General features: G+C 49.6%; 9 protein-coding genes across 9 annotated transcripts; 5 read left to right on the top strand and 4 right to left on the bottom strand.

The window, feature by feature from the left end:
• Window positions 1–490: 490 nt before the first annotated feature.
• On the top strand, window positions 491–2959 carry FIESC28_00579 (uncharacterized protein; the record flags this gene model as incomplete). The annotated part of the gene is made up of 2 exons (XM_031154730.1): window positions 491–653; window positions 780–2959. 2 exons carry the CDS (start codon window positions 491–493, stop codon window positions 2957–2959), a joined length of 2343 nt encoding a protein of 780 aa, XP_031021173.1.
• Window positions 2960–3170: 211 nt separating this feature from the next.
• Window positions 3171–4859, bottom strand: FIESC28_00580 (uncharacterized protein; the record flags this gene model as incomplete). The annotated part of the gene is made up of 1 exon (XM_031154731.1): window positions 3171–4859. One exon carries the CDS (start codon window positions 4857–4859, stop codon window positions 3171–3173), a length of 1689 nt encoding a protein of 562 aa, XP_031021174.1.
• Window positions 4860–5839: 980 nt separating this feature from the next.
• On the top strand, window positions 5840–6456 carry FIESC28_00581 (uncharacterized protein; the record flags this gene model as incomplete). Its single annotated transcript, XM_031154732.1, has 2 exons — window positions 5840–5885; window positions 5939–6456. 2 exons carry the CDS (start codon window positions 5840–5842, stop codon window positions 6454–6456), a joined length of 564 nt encoding a protein of 187 aa, XP_031021175.1.
• Window positions 6457–6660: 204 nt separating this feature from the next.
• On the bottom strand, window positions 6661–7726 carry FIESC28_00582 (uncharacterized protein; the record flags this gene model as incomplete). Its single annotated transcript, XM_031154733.1, has 3 exons — window positions 6661–6928; window positions 6980–7590; window positions 7646–7726. The coding sequence occupies 3 exons, from the start codon at window positions 7724–7726 to the stop codon at window positions 6661–6663; spliced, it is 960 nt and encodes a 319-aa protein (XP_031021176.1).
• Window positions 7727–8416: 690 nt separating this feature from the next.
• FIESC28_00583 (uncharacterized protein) lies at window positions 8417–10540 on the top strand (the record flags this gene model as incomplete). Its single annotated transcript, XM_031154734.1, has 2 exons — window positions 8417–10444; window positions 10496–10540. The coding sequence occupies 2 exons, from the start codon at window positions 8417–8419 to the stop codon at window positions 10538–10540; spliced, it is 2073 nt and encodes a 690-aa protein (XP_031021177.1).
• Window positions 10541–10896: 356 nt separating this feature from the next.
• Window positions 10897–12699, bottom strand: FIESC28_00584 (uncharacterized protein; the record flags this gene model as incomplete). The annotated part of the gene is made up of 1 exon (XM_031154735.1): window positions 10897–12699. The coding sequence occupies one exon, from the start codon at window positions 12697–12699 to the stop codon at window positions 10897–10899; it is 1803 nt and encodes a 600-aa protein (XP_031021178.1).
• Window positions 12700–14994: 2295 nt separating this feature from the next.
• FIESC28_00585 (uncharacterized protein) lies at window positions 14995–15965 on the top strand (the record flags this gene model as incomplete). Its single annotated transcript, XM_031154736.1, has 3 exons — window positions 14995–15045; window positions 15124–15823; window positions 15880–15965. The coding sequence occupies 3 exons, from the start codon at window positions 14995–14997 to the stop codon at window positions 15963–15965; spliced, it is 837 nt and encodes a 278-aa protein (XP_031021179.1).
• A 338-nt stretch (window positions 15966–16303) lies between these two features.
• On the bottom strand, window positions 16304–17404 carry FIESC28_00586 (uncharacterized protein; the record flags this gene model as incomplete). The annotated part of the gene is made up of 5 exons (XM_031154737.1): window positions 16304–16659; window positions 16708–16932; window positions 16982–17101; window positions 17154–17280; window positions 17342–17404. 5 exons carry the CDS (start codon window positions 17402–17404, stop codon window positions 16304–16306), a joined length of 891 nt encoding a protein of 296 aa, XP_031021180.1.
• Window positions 17405–17780: 376 nt separating this feature from the next.
• FIESC28_00587 (uncharacterized protein) lies at window positions 17781–19469 on the top strand (the record flags this gene model as incomplete). The annotated part of the gene is made up of 2 exons (XM_031154738.1): window positions 17781–17841; window positions 17896–19469. 2 exons carry the CDS (start codon window positions 17781–17783, stop codon window positions 19467–19469), a joined length of 1635 nt encoding a protein of 544 aa, XP_031021181.1.
• Between the last annotated feature and the right edge of the window lie 653 nt (window positions 19470–20122).

Here is a 20122-nt window from a genome sequence, read left to right on the forward strand (position 1 = left end):
TCTAGAAGCGAAGACCAGAGTGGGAGTTGGTGCAAGCTTCCATTGTTGTATAGCCATGAGTCAAACTCAACAGTATCATACTGCCCGAGCGAGTAGCAATCGTCACGCATAAAAAGCGACTATAGGAATATTTCAGAGCAAAAACCACTTCCTTTCATACTACTCACTGCTGTTTGCCCTTGTGATGTCGATGCTCCTGCCACTCCTTATCGCTAAATGGTGCGTTTAGAAACCCGCCATGCGCTCTTTCCTTATTCTTATGCTAGATATTCCTAACCATGAATACTGGAGAAGGAAGGAAAGCCTTACCCAGATAGCCGCACTATACCTTACGACCGGAGCTCGTCTCTTCCGCTCTGTCATCCATTATCACCTCAAATCAATCTTGCCAATACTTCTCTACTTCCCCTATCTTACCAACCGGTGTTGCATAACCTACCTATCTACTTTCATTACCATCTGAATCACTCCAATCCATATTCTTTACAAGATGGAGGGTCACGACGACACACGGTGTCTCCCTAAGATGCCAACGCTATTCACTACTGCCCCTGATGTGCACCCAGACCTCGTATTGTTTTCTGCGTCCTCTGATACCGAGGATTCGACAAAAAACACTACTCCGCACGAACTCGATACCTGCAATGACCCTGGTAAGGATGACAGCCATGAAAAAGACGGCGAGAAAGTTCAGACGCCGCCCAGTAACGCTCCTCATTCGACACTTATGAGCCCTGGAGATGGAAAATCTATGTTTTAGAAGAACGATAACTCGGAAGAATTTCCAAAGCCCTCGAGAATGTTCACAGCACAGAATACCGAGTCACCGCAAGACGACACTTCTTCACGTCACTCCTCTGCCAGTTCCTCGTATTCGGACAAGGACTGCCAGAAGGAGACCACTACAGATTTCGAGGACCGGAGCGAGAAAGCCCACAAATTGGAAGACGATACAGCCGACGGAAATTCAAATGCTTCGGGCGAAACAACGCCAAACGGACATCCTATCGAGACTGGCACGGCTTCGCCTGATACTGAAGGACAGGCACCGCAGCCCTTGACGAAAAACCGCTTACGATCAATCCCCGATGCTCGACTCTACAAATTGGGCTCAGTATATAAGAAGTTGAAAGAGATGATAGAGGACTCTCAGGCTGCCACCACTAGTAGCGATACGCCTCGACCGGAGCTGGACGCTGAGTCCGATAGCACTTTGGAAGACCATAAAACAGCCTCGGAGCCAGAGTATCCAGCTTACTACATTTTCGACCCTCGATCGAATGGCTCTGCGTACTACATGTATCAAGATGCTGATACACAAGAAGGCTATAAGATTGAGAAAGTTTCCTTCAAGCCCGCATTACCAGAGCCTGGGCTGAGAGCCTACTATATCGAGGCATCGGAGAAAGATCGAGGCGAGCCGAGGCACGATAGTCAAGAGACACTGTGGAGAGTCGACTCTTCAAGAATTCCTGCAGTAGTCATCGACTCAGACAGCTCAGCTTCTCATGAGGCAGTAGTGGATGCCGATGAGCCGCTGTATGATGGAGATGAAGCAACTCAGAGCATCGCCAGGAAAGTGAGCGACCGACTTCAGAAGATCAGACACTTGAGAGAACACTTACGTGTTATAAATGGCAAAGGTCGAGATGTTCCGGAAGCCAGGGGATTATATCTCATTGGCGACAAGGACATCCGCGACGTTGTTAGTATTGTGCTGGGCGAAGCGTTGAAGAATGGCCATATCGACAGGCCTGAAAGAACAACTACAACAACAGAAGAATCTTCTGAGAGTCGACCTTTACCAAAGCTAGACGGTGACACGAACACTATACTAGTTTCCACGCCTACAGCAGTAGATCCAGCAACTACCATCAATCTGCCATCAACCTCTTATGCGAACATCAACGCAACAGACATGGAGGTTCACACCAAAACCCGTGGGGCAGAATCAGATGCGACGACTACTGTTATCACTCGTCGGAGTGTTGCTGAGATCACTTGGGCCCGGGCATATCCTGCAGGCCATGATCCAGATTCTCGAACACATGGCCGAACTGTTTCTGACTGCTGCTCACCCACACACGGGGGTTCACGTTCATGCCCAGATGATCGACGACAGAGTGACCAGAAAGTATCCAAAGGTGATCCTATACTGAGACACTATACTACACCAAAGAGCACAGCTGAGATTCTGGCGGACATCATGTGTAACAAGAGCTTTGAACAGCAACTGAGAGTCAGCGATGGCACTGTCATCACCTCATTCCCTAGACTCTTCTCTCGTGATCTGACTACAGAATGGACTGGCTCAACTGCCGAAGGCGGAGACTCGAACAAAACAGCGCCGGCGACTTTTTACCACCATGGTATCGATGCCCGCAGTGGTCTTCACACACCACTACCGACTCCTGCTGTTGAGCAGCCTCCAGTATTGCCTTCTTCAACATACGATAAATCGCTCTTTGACGCCAACCCTTTCAACAAATCCAAGGGCAAGAATCTTTCCACCCTGTTGGCGTCAGAGAGAAGGCTAAGTGCTTCTCTGGATGCCGACACTCAGAGACGTCGCAGCTCGCAGATAGCTGACATCGAAGAAGAAGGTTCGGACCAGACCTGCTCACGCCCTGGTCTCATGCACAAGATCAAGCATGGAGGTCACAAGTTTTTTCACAAAAGCCACTTTCGGCGGCCAAATAGGAGCGCAACAGCCGAGGAGGATGCTTTTGAAGAGAGCAATGTCATGCGTTCAGGGAACAGTACAGGAAGAGGAAGAATTCCCGAGCCGCCCAAACCGGATAGCCATGGAGCTCACAAGACCTTAACAGGGAGCAAGCTCGATGGACCTTCATATGAAGAGGGTGTCTGTTCAGAAGATGACAAACCACATCGATGTGTGAACGATTTGTCGTCTCGAGACATTTCCCCAGCCAGGGGTGATAATTGGGAAGGGAAATAGAAAACGAGTATGACTAGCACACATACCTAGACTTCACTGATAGAAAGAATGCAACTAGTTGATTACCGGTTGGTTTATTGAAACATACAATTCACAGGAGCCGTCTACTGTCAAACGAGCCAGGGCGTAGGTGGATCCAGAAAGTCATACGTTATCAATGCATATGCATCGTTATGTCCTATTAATGCCTCTTATGTCACGTCTAAAAGTTCTATACCGCCTTGCTTGCTCTAGCCTTGTTCTCCCTATGTCTCTTCTCCTTAGCAGCTGTCTTGCGACGCTTCATCCACGATTGGTTGAGATCACGTCTGTTATTCCAGAACCAAGCCTGGAAATCACTTGAACTCGAGGGCCCAGATGCATTCTTGTTTCCTTCCTCATCATCCATTTCAGCATCTTCATCTTCCTCCTCATCTTCGGGCCAGAAGTTGCGCATGCGCGAGGGATGCGCCGTATCAGGTGTAGGAGCAGCGCTTCTAACGTTGCGGAATTCAAAGTCCTGGCGAGAGAAGGGAGTCATAGGCGCGGGAGTTGCGATGGTCTGGTTGGCAGGATCTTGGTCCTCTTCTTCCTCGATATCGTCGTCATCTCCGCCGGCGCCAAAGAAGCTGAAGGGCTCGGCTTCCTTCTGCGCAGGTGTCTCGGTGGCGTTTTCGTCGGGCTTGACCCGTTTATAAAGGGCCTCGAGGGGATGGACTTTGGTGGAGGGGGTCAGGGGAGGGGGAATCTTGATGGTGAGACTGCGGGAGGAGCTTGAGGACATGGGTCTGTTGTCGTCGGCTTTGATGGCTGAGAGGGGTGTCGCTTGTTGAGGTGCTTCGTCAGAGCCTTCGTCAGCGGAAGACTCGTCGGAAGAAGACTCGTCATCTGTTTGGGGTTTGGTCTTGGTTGTGGTTTCCTTCTTTTCCTTTACGGGGGTATCGACCTTCATCTCATCCTCGCTCTCGCTCTCCTCATCTGAAGAGCCGCTGCTGCTAGTGCCACTGCTGCTAGTGCCACTGCTGCTAGTGCCACTGCTGCTGGTATCGTCGTCTGACTCTTCAACTGGGGGAGGCGTGGGGGCCTTCTTGGCCTTCTTCTTCTTGGGCGCAGGCTCTGTGACCTTCTTCTCCTTGACAGTCTCAACCACATTGCCATTCTCGTCCACCCAGCCCTTACCCTCGACGAACTCGGTCGCTGCGCTGACTTCGCCCTCGGCGACAGAGTTCTTCAAGAAACTAGGGAACTTTGTTGTCTTCGCGAATTCGTGGATCACCACCTCGCGACCCTTGCCCTTCTTCTTGCGCTTGCGAGGTTGTTCGTCCTCGGGCAGAGTGGACACCAGGTTGGGTGGGACCTTGGTCTTGAGCAGACACTCATCTCCCTCTGTGTACTTGGATTTTAGGCGCTTCTTCTTCTCTGTGTACTTGCCATCCTTCTCTTTTTCCTTGTCCTGTTTACTCTTCTTTCTTCTTTGGTCGGCGTTTTCTGTCCATCCTCGCTTGACCTTGCGGTCTGTTAAAGCGACACCCTCTAGAATCTCAGGATCACGCTTTCGTTTCCGCCTCTCTTCTTTTGATTCCTTGGGCTGCTTCTTGTGCTTCTTCTCATGCTCCTCATCTGCCTTATCGAGCTCGCCGGTAGGCTCAACTCGTTGTTCTGGCCGGGCCTTTTCAATCCGTATTTTGTTGCCCTTCAACACAGCGCCATTGAGCTTCTTTTTCAACTTATCAGCGTCCATGGTCGGAAGTTCGACGTAGCCGTAGCGCCGCTCGGGAAAAGTATCAATCGAGTGGTAGGAAATGTTTCGCGCCTTGGGAGCTGCAGAGGCCGGCAGGACGATCTTGAGAAGCTCGGGATCGAGAGGGCTGATGTGAAGCCGAATATAGTCGCTAGAAGCAGATTCAGCTTCAGCGGACATGGCGAAGCGGAGGAACGCTGATTATTAGGACGTTGTGCGACGCAAAAAAGCGTCGTTTGGAATTGGGCGAATACCAGAATTTCTTAAAAAAGGGACGGGACGAGCTTTTGCTTTTGCGATTTGGGGAAAAAAAGTTCCAGGGACCCTTTAGCGTTGGAAGAAAATCGCAGTCGTTGATTGGTTGAATGGAGCGACGTTGATCCGGGCGTTTGGATATGGATGGATATCAGAGATGTGATAATGTACGATGTTCATAAAATCAGATAAAACAAAAAACAAACATTATTTGACTTTATCAAAAAGATGAATCATTGGAGTTTTAGAATTCAACAGCAAAGATTCATGAAACTTGGTTGGTAGGCTGACTCAACTGTCTCAGTTACCGCTGAGATGGATGTCAACTCTTCATGTTACAGATCCCATTGCCCAATATGGAAAGTATATCGAAGACCTGACTGCAGTGGCTGCAAGACAGATGCACACAGACACAGACTTTTTGACGATAAGCTTACATTGGAATTGGAGTAGGGATGATGTAACCCTATGTTCTAGATTGTGGTGTCGATAGTTTGGGTGTAGTATTGCGACATATCAGGGATCCTTGAAACCCTTGGCTTGGGTTGTTGGGACGAGGAGTGTCGCAGACAGCCTCAAGACAAGAGCCATGATACAGGCACTGTCGGATGGAACGAGTATTCGGGATGGAAACACAGTAAGGTCTATCGTTTGGTATCATATTCGATTCAACTTCATGCCGAGGCTTGTTTTGCTTAACGATGGTCACATATAGTCTGAGTGTATAAAAGGCGTACAGTTCTTGTTTATTCGGATTTGTTTTGGTAGATATAATTCCATATTTTCTGTATCTCTTCAATTCTTTTCAATCCCTGGAGGATTCTTTATTTGATAATTTACTTTTCGTTCTTCATTACACTCACTAATACCATTCCCTAACCGCTCTTCACCAACCCTCATCGAAAATGCATTTCCCTGTTCTTCTCGTTTTGGCTGGAACTGCCTTCGCCGGTAAGAACCAATCTGATCGATATCAATGTCATGATACTGACTCGTTGTATTAGCACCTCATCTTGCGAAGAGACAAAACCCCTGTTTCATCGTCGGTAACGAAGTCCTGCCCGAAGAGGTCGCCTCCTCGGCCGCAGGACTGGCCTCTGCTGTCACCTGTGACACCTCGCGAACCACCATCGACGGCGTCCCTGATGTGAACTCAAACGGAGTGACCTTTTCCTCCGTCAACTTCGCCGAGTCTGGTCAATCACCTTTGGCCTTCGCTCTCGACCAATTCGCGACTTCATCACCGCTGGCGGATAACGATGTCAACAAGTTCCAGAATGAGCTGAATGTTTACCTTGCTACTGAGGCGGGTATTAGGGCTGCTGGAGGAAACCTCGCTATCAAGGTCCCCAAGTTCTTCTTGCAATTCCAGATTGCTCGAATTCAACAGGCCCAGGGCGCTGTGTCCGACATTCCTGGCATGACCGTGGAGCACCAGCTTGGAAAGGTGGTGAAAAATGCAGCTGGAGAAGACCAGGCTCTCATTGACCAAGTGAACGAATTGGCTGTTAACTTGAACTAAATGCAAGCACATGCAGCGCGCAGTTTATAATAATACAAAATGGTCCTAATTTTTCTTCACCTTCATGTTCATACAAGTGACTCCCGAACCGCCGTCGTTATAAAAATACACACCATGGTAACAATTAGAGAGGAGAAAGAAATACGCTAGAAGCATCTCCCAAACACCAGCATTCGTCGTAACCCAAGCGCCAAAGAAACGAGTCTAAGAAGAGCCGCGGAACCAAGGCGTAGGGTCCTGCTCATGTCTGTCGCCACCAATGGCCTTCCACCAGGTATCGGTACTCCAACGGATAATGCGCTCGGCCGCGCCCAAAGGAGTAGCAGCAGGACGAACATCAAGAAAGAAGACAGGCTCGCCATCAGCATCAGGCTCACCAGAGTAGTAGTCGATAACGTATCGAATCTCCTTTCTCTGGCCATTCATCTCGCGCGCGACGTACCAGTCATGTCGATCAAAAGGAGGCTCGGTGCTGTAATACGTTAGTCAGACAATCTTATGTAGCTGAAATGGTAGAACTTACCCGAACTTAGAGGGATAAAGCATGCCCAAAACCTGCATCATATGGGCCTTGGGAGTCAACTCCTTGGGTCGACCCTGGAAGCGGACAAGACTTGGCTCAGTGCTGACACCGTCCCAGTGCTTGTTGAGTTCTTCTTCAACATGACTCTCGCCTCTCTTGCAGATTTGCCAGCCCTTGATAAGACCCCGCGCAAATCGTTGCTCCCAGCCCAGAATCTCCTGCCATGCGCCCTCATTAAGAAAGTTGTGCACCGAAACCATGCCCTCAACGGCAGTGATATCGGTATCAGTGTAGCCCTTGCGCAAAAGCGCATTGTACATTTGCTGAGGAGATGGGTACTCCCAGTTGCCATCACCGGAGCCCTTAGGAATGGTAGACTCATCTCGGCTGGTCGGTAGAGCGAATTCCTGGTTGGGTGCAGGCTTCTGAGAAAGATCGGGGAACATGTAGTTGAGAGGGTTGAGCTGGGAGATCAAAGACTTGGGCTTCTCCTCGGTTCGAGCAGCATGAGGAACAGGACATCCTGAAGTGGGAGGAGGAATCTCGGCGGGCTTAGGCTTAGCAGCAGGATTCAAGGCATCGGCGGACTTTTGGTGCATGGGACATCCAGGCTGGAAGATAGTCAGTATGCGAACAGAAAAGAGAATGCTGAGGATGTGAACGTACTGGAGGAGCCTTGTCGGTAGTCGCTGGATGACCAACAGGAACCGCAGCAGCGGGAGCGGCGTCTGCCCAGAACCAACCCATTGTTAATAATTATAGATTGAAGTTGAAGGGTTTGACGAAGAAGCCAAAAAATTGAGAGGATCTGCGTGCAAATCCTAGGGTTCAGAAATCGAAAATGTCGATTGACGATGATGACAAGATCAAAGAATTGGAGAATGGATAAATGGATGAACAAGAAATTCCCCAAAAATGGATGGATCCAATACTTTGTTGCGCCTAACAAAAAATTTGAGGCGTAAAAGCGGCAAAGACCGGGGCAAATCGCGCCAAGTGCTTCCCACTTTCTTGTCACTCCAACGAGAAATGTTCCTGCCTTTGGTCAGCGCAGCACGTGCCTTCCCGAGTTGTTCCCGAGAGAATAATTTGAGCCTAGAATCAGTGCAAGTTAGAAGGCATCCGTAGGCACCGGAGCTGATAAGCCGATAGCGATAATCAGTGCGTACTTTGTACGTCACTTTAGTTAGTAGCTCGACGTCACTAACACCATTTGTTAGCTTGAGCCAGGGGGACGGCGGGCATCCCTGCAACTGAGTCGTTGCATCATTAATGTTAGCACATGTAAACGCATTCGTCTTTTTATACTAGGTACCTACCTAAAACCTTCCAACGACTTCCTTCTCACTCCTCGAATGCGATCGTCTTAAACCTCTTCCCGAACATGAGAGTGTTCGTGTTTAATCAATATTTCAACAAGACACTTTCTCCGTCGCGATGAGAGCTGGTCCTTTAATATGCCGCTTTTTCGTCCATCCGGGCCTCCGAACATGTCCGAACATCAGACCCAACATATCAATCCTTAGTCGTCGATTCGCTTCTCAGAGCTCACGCCATCCTCGATTTACAAATTGGTCTTCACCTGGTCTGAAAAGAGCAACTTTACGCGCGTCTGGTGGTGCAGCGGCACTAGGAACAGCTGCCTTTGTGGAATTGTCGCAACAGGATAATGACAATGATCAAGAAACCGGAGAGAAGCGCATGCTCGAAGCGTCGCGAGCCGAAGTGAGGAAGGGTGTTTCGGCTGAATCAAGGGGCATTGCACGATTGGGAGAGCGTATCAAATACTTGATCGATCTCTTGATCATTGAACCTGTCTGTACAGGATTCCGCTTCCTTCAGCTTGTCGTTATCTTTGTGCCGGTCATTATCACAATCCCTGCCATTTACTTTGGAAATCGACTACCCGATAGAGATAATGAGCGATCAGGGACACTCTGGTGGTACGGCTTCCTGGTCAATGAGATGGAATTAGCTGGCCCAGCCTTTATCAAACTTGGGCAATGGGCAGCTTCAAGAACCGATATCTTCCCTACAGAAATGTGCGAGATTATGTCAAAGCTTCACTCGAATGCGCCTGCTCATTCGCTCCATGCTACGCGAACCACTGTTGAAGCTGCATTTGGTGGCCGCCCTTTCGAGGAGATCTTCGAAGAGTTCCATGAGAAACCTCTAGGTGTTGGCGCAATCGCTCAGGTCTACAAGGCCAAGTTGAAGCCTGGCTTAGCCAAACCCGAGGAGGCTGATCTGCATGATTCATATCCTTTAGCGCAAAATGTCAAGCGCAACGTCGATACGGTACTGAAGAGTTCACCACAAAGGATACCATCATCATACGTTGCTGTCAAAGTTCTGCACCCCCATGTAGAGAGAACAGTAAGAAGAGACCTTCGCATCATGGGCTTCTTTGCCTCTCTCCTCAACCTTATCCCGACCATCGAGTGGCTTTCATTACCAGATGAGGTAACTCAGTTCGGAGAAATGATGAAGCTCCAGCTCGATCTCCGTATAGAAGCAGCGAACTTAGCGACTTTCCGCAAGAACTTCAAGGATCGGTCCACAGCTTGGTTCCCATACCCCTACACAGAGTACACAACTCGCAACGTTTTGATTGAGGAGTATGCTCAAGGCATTCCATTGGCTGACTTTATGGAGAATGGTGGTGGTGTCTTCCAGCATGACATTGCCGATGAAGGTCTCGATGCTTTCCTTCGTATGCTGCTGCTTGACAATTTTGTTCATGCTGATTTGCATCCTGGCAATATTATGGTGCGGTTCTACCAATCAGCCCACCCCGAGCTACGCCTACGGAAGACAATGACCAAAGCCCATCCTGATGAAGCGGAAGATGTCACTGAGCAAGTGCTCGAGAGACTCCGACCATACCGACATCGTAAGGACCCAAAGGCCTGGGAGGAAGAGCTGGCCAAGATTGATGCGGAGGGATTCCGCCCTCAGCTCATCTTCATCGACACGGGATTAGTAACAGAGCTCAATGCTGTGAATCGCGATAACTTCCTCGACCTTTTCCGTGCTGTTGCTGAGTTCGACGGATACAAGGCTGGTCATCTCATGTGCGAGCGCTGTCGTCAACCTGACGCTGTGCTAGATAAGGAGGTATTTGCACTCAAAATGCAGCACCTTGTCCTAAGTGTTAAGAGCCGTACTTTGGCCCTCGGCAATGTCAAGATTGGAGATATTCTCCAAGAGGTGCTTAGCATGGTCCGAAATCACCATGTCCGACTCGAGGGAGATTTCGTCAACGTCGTTATCAGCATTCTGCTTCTCGAGGGTATCGGTCGTAGCTTGAACCCCGATGTCGACCTACTTAGCAGCTCGTTGCCAATCCTTCGACAGCTTAGCGCACAAAGCGGTACCAATATGGCGAAGGCCGGAGATTTCTCTATGATCATGGTGTGGTTAGGCCTAGAGGCCAGGCGTTTCATGCAGGCCAGTATTGAAGACGTAAGTCCATCAAGTACTCATTCCAGCTATGCATGTACTGACATTAACCAGGTTGAACGATGTGTCAAGTACGATCAGCTTTCACCAAATATATAATTGTGTAGAGTCCTGTATTAGACTGGGATATCTGAAGCATGCAGCGCGGCATCGTTGGCGTTCGGATATGGTGGCTGTTAATTGGATTACAAGACGCATGCCTTGGAGTTGAAGAAAGAGATATAGATGTGTAGATCCACTCAAACAATATACAAACCCGATTCGTTTTAATAATTAGGAATAAATTCTGTAATAGGATTATTATAAAACATATTGTCATTATATGACGCTCTAAAAAGTGACGTCCTCGACTCATACCCTTCTATACCTATATGCTAACCAAGCACTTCCCATCCTTGATGCACCATACGCCCCTTTCCCTATAGTTACAAATATGTGGCCATGAACGCAGGTTTCTAATCCGTGCTGGCACTCAATTCTGCGGATTTCTCCCACAGGTTTCTAAGCAGAGTTGTCGTTCCATCCTCTTCCTCGCCGCCAACAAGGCTTGATCCGCTTAATCGATCTGTTAATCTACCGTCGTCGTCGTTACCGTCGTAGCTTGACGCTGCGCCGTTGGTGCGAATCGAGGTAGCACGCTTGGGTGTAACAGGCCGCGATCGAGCATCTGGCATACTGACATTACGAGTGTGCTGCCGCATCATGAGATCTCCAGATCGCTTGCCGTTTGTAGAGGCCGAGTAAGAGTGCGGGATGCGTAACGACTTTGCTACACCTGGGAGGTGGTTGAGGCGTTCGATTGAACGCGCGATAGGGTTCTGGTATCGTCGAACGACGAGATACTCCATACCGGTGCGCTCCAAGAGCTTGCCGACACGAGGGTCTCGACTGTTACCTCCGTCGTAACCAGGACCACCAACGCCAACAAGCGGCGTGTGGCCGACAACTCCCCCAACACCACCGACTGCCTGTCCAGGTTCGATCACAGAACTAGCTCGTTGCAAGTTAAGCTTCTGCTGCGTCCGTGATGTCTGGGCAGCGGGCGGCGCTGTGCGCCTGGCTGTCTTGGGTGCCAGAGCGCTATCGTCGACTTCTTCCTTTGGTGCACTCGTGGGTGGCTGCCGACGCTCGTCGAGATCGTCTTTCAAGCTAGTCACAGAACGAGCCTTGTGGGGAGTATCATCAAATCGACGAAATTCTCCTCGAGGGGCTCGATAAAAGGATCCGTCACTAGTCAATCCAGAACCAACTGCCTCGACAAATCGAGATGTCAATTCATCCGTGTTACTTCCTGCAAGAGTCCCCGACCCGAGGGCTTCAGCAGAGGCTGGTGCAAAGTGCCGCGGGGAAATCTGCGCTAGGTCGGCGCTCATCTGGGGCGGGGCTCCGTGAGATGGAGTGCGCTTTAGGATGCGGGATGTAAGATACTCCTTATGATGCGCCGTCTCTCGTTCTGGGCTCGTCGAATTTTGCTGTTCTGTTTGCTGTTCCCGTTCGGCCTGCTTGAAAGCGGCGATGTCGCTTGGTGTTACCGGTCTCGAGCGGTCGTCGGGGTGGACAGAGTGATTGCTGCTGTTAAGGGAGCCCTTGCGGGAGAGATACGGCGAGTTGGAACCACTGGCATCAACCCATTCGTCCTCCTCGTTGCCCAAATCGAAATGCACCTGCGACTTGCCGCCAGAGGTTTGAGGCTGATAGACAATTGTAGTACTCGAGGCGCGCTTGAGTTCTGCCGATCGCGTTCGCTTGCCGATTTCTGTATGTGAACGATTGCGCTTGAGCTTGGAGTGTGACGGGCTCTTGACAATCTTGGTATGAGAGGGGCTCTTGTTTAGTTTTGTACTCGAGGAATTCTTGGTCAGCTTTGTTTGTGACGCGCTCTTTGTGAGATTGCCGGAGGAAGAGTCGCGCGAGGAGAGCTTGGCGTCGCTGGCAGCTCGTCGATGGGAATTGGATGCTGCGGCGTTTCTATGCAGGATCTGCTGCTGTTCGATCTGATCGGGAGTGTCGGTATGTCTCCGGCTTAGCTTTGGCTGCTTGGGGGCTGTTTTGGAGCCAGGACCTCGGGCGTGATGGAGGTGGCCAACAGTGTGCTGTCGCTGGTGATGACGAACGTGTCGGCGATGTTGCTGGTGTTGGTGTTGGCTCTGTACGCCGCTGCTCTCGCTCTGGGTGTCGCTCTCCTGATGGTTGAGCGGAGGCCGTTTTGATTGGCCGCTCGTGGACGATGCGCTGTCCGCATCTCGGGTGTGAGGCATGGCTGTACTGTACTGTACTGGTCCTGCAGGGCAGGATGTAGATGTGGGAGGGTAGTATTAGGGCAGAGATGGTATATAATACACAACGTAAAGGTTGCGCGCAATTTCTCTCGGTAACGAATTGATCAGGTCAGTCCGAGTTGTAGAGAATTGGGAGTTTCGTTTCGCGACGGTGGTTTCCCCCTTTGTTTGTTTTTGTTTTTTGCGATTACAGTGTTATGTTCCTCCTGGCCGGACCGACGACCCGAGCATATAATATCATGAGCAAGTACTGTACTTGGAAAGGCGAATCGCAAGGGAGTTCCAGGATCGAGAATAAGAAACGTTGTAATGTAAGAAAAACAAATTCAACTCGTGTCGGATCGCGAATGGTATGGAGTACTGTAGTTCCGTTCCCGTAGCCGAATATGGAGCTCCCTTTAAGTGTAGGTCGGATTTGTACAGTCTCAGTCTAGGGCTCGCTTTCAGTGATGTCAATCTTCAATGGATCGACCAAGTAAAGAATCGGTGAGGTCGAAACTTGGTGGAGGGGCGGAGATAACCTCCGACGATCACTGAGAGAGAGTCTGGGGATGTCGATATGATGAGATATGAAGACAGATAGCCAAAAAGTAAAAGAAGGGAGGGAGAATGAAAAAATGCGATTGCGCAAAGGAGGAGAAACAACTTTTTGACGTAAAGTAGTGTCTAGTATGGATAGTCTAGGCGAGTAATTCTAGACCAAGACCCCAAACACAGACCAAGTAAAAAAGGCAAGGAAAGCCCCAGACGAAACGAAGGAGCAAACAAAATGGCGGAGATTGAAACTAGGAACTAGTGTTGCCGAGATGCTAGGACCAGCTTGTAATGGATTCAGAGAGGAAATCAAATGAAATGAAGCCTTTTTGTAAAAGAGACAAGTGAGATTCGTTGGTTCCGAAGAGGGGTGGAAGTTTAAGTTCTGTTCTCTGACAACACAGCAGAGCACTACCGTTCTATTAGTGACGATATACGCACAAATAAATTCAAGTTGAGTTGGAGCTAGTGGGTGAATGAGCGAGAGATGATTAGGTAGGTCGTCAATAAATGAGACTAGCGAGTGAACTTGTTGAGAGTGAGAGTGAGGACCAGCAAAGAGATGAGATGAGAGATCAACAGGAGATAACTGCAGTAGACATATGATAAGTTAACTTATTAACGACAACTGAGACGGAGCCGCAATCGGAACGTAAAAGGAATCTCCCTCTTTGGTAATCCGAGAAGAAACCACTTACGAAGCCTCACTGTGCCTGTGGAACTTTGTCACATAAAAAAAGAGACGAGTCACTCGTATAAAATTGGCTGGGCTGAGCTGAGCCGAACTCACAGATGCGTCACTTGTAATACAGAATGCATTAGTTCACGAACCATGGGCCGGGGCTCACGGACACGGCATCACTAATCACTAGTTGGGATAGCAAATGAACGATACCGAGCATGTCCTGGTTTTAGACTTTTGACTGTTGAGCCTGAGCCTGAGTCTGATCCCGGGCCGACTTTAGGCGTTCAGATAAACAGGTACTAAAGCTTGGGCGGGATTGGATATCAAGGTATATGAATATTAGTCGCCAGGTTGGGTGACAGAAGAATTATCTCTAAGCCTTAGGCTACTATAATAAAGTAGCCTAAGTGCTACACTAAGCTTCCGTAAAGTGACCAAATTGTTTCGTCTCTTATGCTTCTGGAGCCAATTCTTCTGATACCCTGAGGGTCAACAAGATACATGGAATCTTTAACGGAACTTTCATGTCGCCAATGCCGCGTGTCGTCAGGTTGTGCCAAACAGAGAGTTACCATCATGTGATTATATCGTTGTTTAACAACTGCATGTGTTAATATCAATCCCTACGTTAGGTGCGGATAGGCTATCTCTAAATTCTTTCTGCTGGGAAATTAAATCCGCCCGCATTAGGCTTCGTTGTTGAATACCAGCAACTGATCAGAGCACGAAACATTACAACCATACAGAGAGTCCTGCGTAACATAAAATCACTTGCGTATTATCAACAATTTGAATCCTTCCACACCCTTTTGCATCATTTCTTCTAGAAGCTTTCTTTGATGGCGGCGGGGATAAGCTGGGGTGCCTGGTGCGTGCGTGTTTGTTACAGTGCATACTTTGCACGTGACCTTTAACTTCAATCTTCATGTCAGTTCCATCGTCTGTGTATGTATTGGCAAACAATCAACATATCGCCGCCATCAAACATTTGCCAGACCTACGTCAACTCCAGATATTAGTTACTCCATCGCCGAACGCCCAAAATCACAGCAATCATGTCGTCCATCGCTGAAATCGAAGAGGAAAAGAAGGCCTACCAAGAACAAGTGCGATACCCATTCCCATTCCATTCCCATTCCCATTCTCGACGTTAGAATACATCATACTGACCAGTTTCTTTCCAGTTCGAAATCGTTCTTGGCCAGCTTCGCGACGACCCCGACAACGCCGAACTCAAAATTTTAAAGGACGAGTTGAATGGCTTCATCGATCTTCTCAATGAACAAATTGCTGAGCTCAAGCCTGCGCAAGCGCCAAAGCCCGCCCCAAAGCAGCCATCACCGCCACCCGAGCCCGAGAAGTGGTCGCGCGAGAACCACCCCGCCTTTAAGAAAGCAGCTCCGGCCGAGGAGAAGGAACCGGCTCCCGCGAGTTATCACGTCAACGACACCGTCCTAGCCAAGTGGGTTTCTGGCGACAAGGCTTTCTACCCAGCGCGCATTACCTCCATCACTGGATCCTCCTCGAATCCCATCTATGTCGTCAAGTTCAAGACCTACGATAATACAGAGACTTTGCAAGCCCGCGATATCCGACCCGTGTCCAACAAGCGGAAGGCGGATGGAACACCGACGACTTCAGCGCCCGCGACACCGCCTGCTCCTGGACTGGTTACCTCCGCAGGCGCGACGGTATATCCCGAGGCGAAGAAGGCAGCTGAAAACGATGGCGAGGTGAAGCCTCCTAAGCCAAAGAAAATCAAGGCTAAGAAGGAACTTGAAAAGAATAAGAATAAGTGGCAAGAATTCAGCGCAAAGTCCAAGTTTGGAAAGACTCAAAAGAAGGACAGCATGTTCCGCACTCCCGAAGGTGTCCATGGTAGAGGTATGCATCCCTTTCCATTAACTGATTGACAAACAAGATACTAACATTTGTTTCAGTTGGCTTCACAGGCTCCGGCCAAACAATGCGCAAAGACCCCACACGAAGCCGTCATATCTATCAAGTGAACGATGAGCTAGACTAATTACCATTCTCTCTTGGCAGGGTACTCGGTTCGACACGCAAAGGGCACGCGGGGGGCGTTTGGAAATTCCTGGACCTTTCTTCTTGTTTTGGTAACATGCCTTATTCAATCATTGCAGAGGCTAACGATTCATCTTTCTGGCGTTTATCCCAGTTCATCTTCTCTGATTCTAGTACTTAGGAGCGAGGAGGTTTCGACAGGCCAGAAGAGGTCAATCAAATAGCATTATATGAGCGCATCACGTCTTCCCCTTGGTTCGAGTGTTTTACTAAGTGAGCTGATAGGAACCGTTACTGTGCATAATCCATTGCTTTGTATATGGTGAGTCGACCTGGCTATTATTTGCTGCTCAGATCGATCTTTGGACAGATATCCTGCGCTATCTTAAGGAAGGCATTTGCCCTCTCACTCTCAGGTTCTGCCACTACTGTTGGCTTTCCTCTGTCCCCATCGTCTCCGATGTTGGGATGCAAGGGGATATCTCCCAAGAAGTCGATCTTGTGCTCTTGGCATAACTTCTCCACTCTCGCGTTGGAACCAAAGATGTTGGTCTCTCCGTGGCAGTGAGGGCATTGGAAAAGAGACATGTTCTGCACCACGCCAAGGATATTGACATCAACTGTCTTGAACATGTTGATGCCTTTAACAGCGTCTTTGGTGGCTAAGGTATGAGGCGTAGTTACGATGACGGAGCCTATTCTTTGTTAGTAGGAGTGATTTGTTGTATGTCGTAGACACGCACCGTCTAAAATGACTTGCTGTGTGATAGTCAACTGTGTATCTCCTGTGCCTGGTGGCAGATCCAGGACGAGAACGTCGAGACCACCCCATTCGACTTCATGGAGAAGTTGCTGGATGGCCTTCATAACCATGGGACCTCTCCATACAACTGGCGCATTCTCGCCAACAAGATAACCCATCGACATTGTCTTGACACCATAGTTTGTCAGGGGAATCAGTTGGTTATCTAGAAGATATTAGTGTATGTGCGAATACTCTACGACTGAATAACTGACTGTTTGATAACCTTGGCTCCCCTGAGAGGTCAAATAAGGTTGGGACCGATGGGCCAAAGATATCAGTATCTAGGATACCAGCGCGGAAGCCCAAACGGGCGAAAGCCAGGGAGAGGTTTGCTATACATAGATTAGAAAGGCTTCAAACATACAACATGTCTTCATCCGTTACCTGCAACTGTGCTTTTGCCTACACCACCTTTGGCAGATGATACAGCAATGACCTTTTCAACGCCAGTGATCTTGCGACGTACTGGACGTTTACCCCAGGTTGGAGGTGTTCCAGACCGAGGAAGGCCCTGTGATTTACTCAATGAGATTCAAGCTTCAGAGGCGTAGCATAGATCAGAGACCACTCACCAGCGGGTTCTCATGTTGAAGAGCTCTTAAGCTCTGAAAGAGCCGAGCCGTTGTTGGTCGCATCTTGAGCGCAATGAGACCAAGTACGTTATGACGTTATAAATAGCTCGACTTTCTGAGTTATAAATGGTTTGGTTCTATGGGTGTTAACAATGTGCAATGAATGAATATTTCAAGTTGTCTACCTATGTCAATAATACATGAGACTGACCAAATAAGGTGTCATGGAACTCATGCACAGTGAATGCTCCATGAACTCAAAGCTAGCGGGCTCTACAGGGCACCATCCACTAACGCTGAGCTGCGACAATTCTGCCATTTTCCACCGCCTAAAAGTTCAAGGTCGAATCTCAGAAAATTTCCAACGTGGGGGCTACTGTTGTTAGTGGAAGACCTTTGTAACATTCTACCAAAGAAAAAGTCAAATAACCAATTCACAATGGTTAAAGCAAAGGGTCGCGCGAAGAAATTCCAGGACGCCGACGAGCCTATCGCCAGGGGTATGTCGTAACTGATCCTTATTATACCGTGACATGCGTTCTAACCATTTCAAGATTACGATCCTGAGGCCAATGTCGAGGCGAGCGAGCAGGGCAGCGGAAGCGAAGATAGCGAGGACGAGAACGCCGGCACCGAGCACTATGTTTCCGTCGGAAAAAGTAAGCTGAGGAAGCAGGATGGCCTGTCGCTTGGTCCCCAGTACCGAGGTTCGCGCGTCTCGCGAGATGCTCTCGAAGAGAGCGCATCCGAGGAGGAGGAGGAGGACGACGACGATGAGGAAGAGGGCGATGAAGAATTTGACGACCCTGAGACCGCCGATCTTAAGCGCGACGAAGCTGAGGCCAACGACTCAGAGATTTCGAGCGATGATGCCCTAGGCGAGAGCGACGAGGAGCACTTCAAGGACTTTACTTTCCGCGGCAGTTCCAAGCCCAAAAAGCCTGCTTCCAAGAGAGCCACTGCCGCCGACTATATGTCATCTTCCGATAATGGCGAGGATGACGCTGGTGCAGAGCTTGAGGGCTCCGACTCTGAGGAAGACGACATGGATGATGGTCTGGACGCTCTTGTCGATGGCGAGGACTCCGAAGATGATGAAGAGGAGGAAGACGACGAAGAAGAGGGCTCTGGCGAGGACGGAGAGGATGACGAAGATGACAGCTCCAGCGATGAGGAGGACTCCAAGGCCAAGGCTCAAAACGCAAAGCCCATGATAGCAGCTCTGTCAACCCGACCTGACGTCGACAAGGGTCTTGCCATTCGCCAACAGCGCAAGGCCTACGATGGACTCCTGAACATTCGAATTCGTCTCCAAAAGGCCCTCATCGCCGCCAACACCTTCGAGACCCTCGACGCCAGCCCCGAGCCCGAATCGGAACCCTACGAGGCCGCTGAAGAGGCTGCCATCAAGCTCCTCAACACCATCAGCAGCCTCAAGGACAACTTCGGGCCCTCCCACGCTGGTGAGAAGCGCAAGCGCGAGTTGAATGTTTCCATGACTACAAACCAGATCTGGGAGCAGATGCAGGCAGAGGAGGAGAGAGCTATCAAATCTAGAGAGGATCGCTTGGAGAAGTGGTCTCGCAAGGTCCAATCTGTCAACGTCACGGCGCCAAAGGGTCTCGAGTCGCGAAACAAGACACTCATCAGCGCTCTCAAGGATCAACTTATCGACCCCGAAAACCGTCTCGCCAAGCGCTCTCGTACCCCTCGCTCATGCGCTCCCGCACAGGCTGCCAAGGGCATCTCAGAAGACAGCGACATTTACGACGACGCCGATTTCTACCAACTTCTCCTCAAGGAGCTTGTCGACCAGCGAACAGTGGAGGGCTCATCAGGAGCTGGCGCTGGCGAGGCCGTGCCCACAGTGGTTCTCACAGCAGCCAAGGATGTCAAGAACCGCAAGAACGTCGATCGCAAGGCAAGCAAGGGCCGCAAGATGCGCTTCACTGTCCACGAGAAGATGCAGAACTTCATGGCTCCCGAGGACCGACGTGCGTGGGAGCAAGGCGCTATTGACCGTTTCTTCGGCACACTGTTCGGTCGCAAGATGCAGCTCAACGAGAACGAGAGCGACGACGAGATGGAAGATGTTGAAGAGGCGGGACTTAGACTGTTCAGAAACTAGAAGGGAAACACATTTAAAAGTTGTAATTTGTAGATACACACACATCATAGACTTATTATCTAGGCATTGCCGAATAACCAAGTTCCAAGAAACATAGTCAACAGTACGATGTGAACACCCAAATGCACCACCGGTCCACCTAGCGTTTTTGTCGTTGAACCTTCTTCCTTTGTGTATCCATTCATGCGCATGTAAGCGCGATAGCAAGGCCAGATATGCCAGAATGCAAAAGCGAGAGCGACATGGCGCGCAACGTCGTCCAAAGGCCGACGAATAAAGACCAGAGCGATGAGATTTGTAGCGAGTAAGAGACCACCAAAAGATTGAACAATTAGAGCCGCGGATGGAGGAAGAGGTTGTAGTTGAGAGGATGGTTTGAAGATGAATGTGAAGGCCGCGGGTGTTTCGATGAGGGCGTGTGCGACGAACGGAGCCGTTGCTGCAGATACCATTGTGAAGACCATGAGCTGTTGAGGGATTTAAAAGTAATTGCTCTGGTGTTGATGTCTATTGAGGTGAATGGAAGTTCAAGATACTTGGATGTGCTGTTTATTCAATTGGGTGACTTAGTAAGCTCGGTCTGCTTACCTACCCACCGTGATGATGAGAAGGATCGAACAGACGGGAAATTCTGTACCTCGACGAAGCTCATT

Source organism: Fusarium coffeatum (genome assembly GCF_003316985.1).
Source record: "Fusarium coffeatum strain FIESC_28 chromosome Unknown BRIP53273_contig_15, whole genome shotgun sequence".
Taxonomy (NCBI): domain Eukaryota; kingdom Fungi; phylum Ascomycota; class Sordariomycetes; order Hypocreales; family Nectriaceae; genus Fusarium; species Fusarium coffeatum.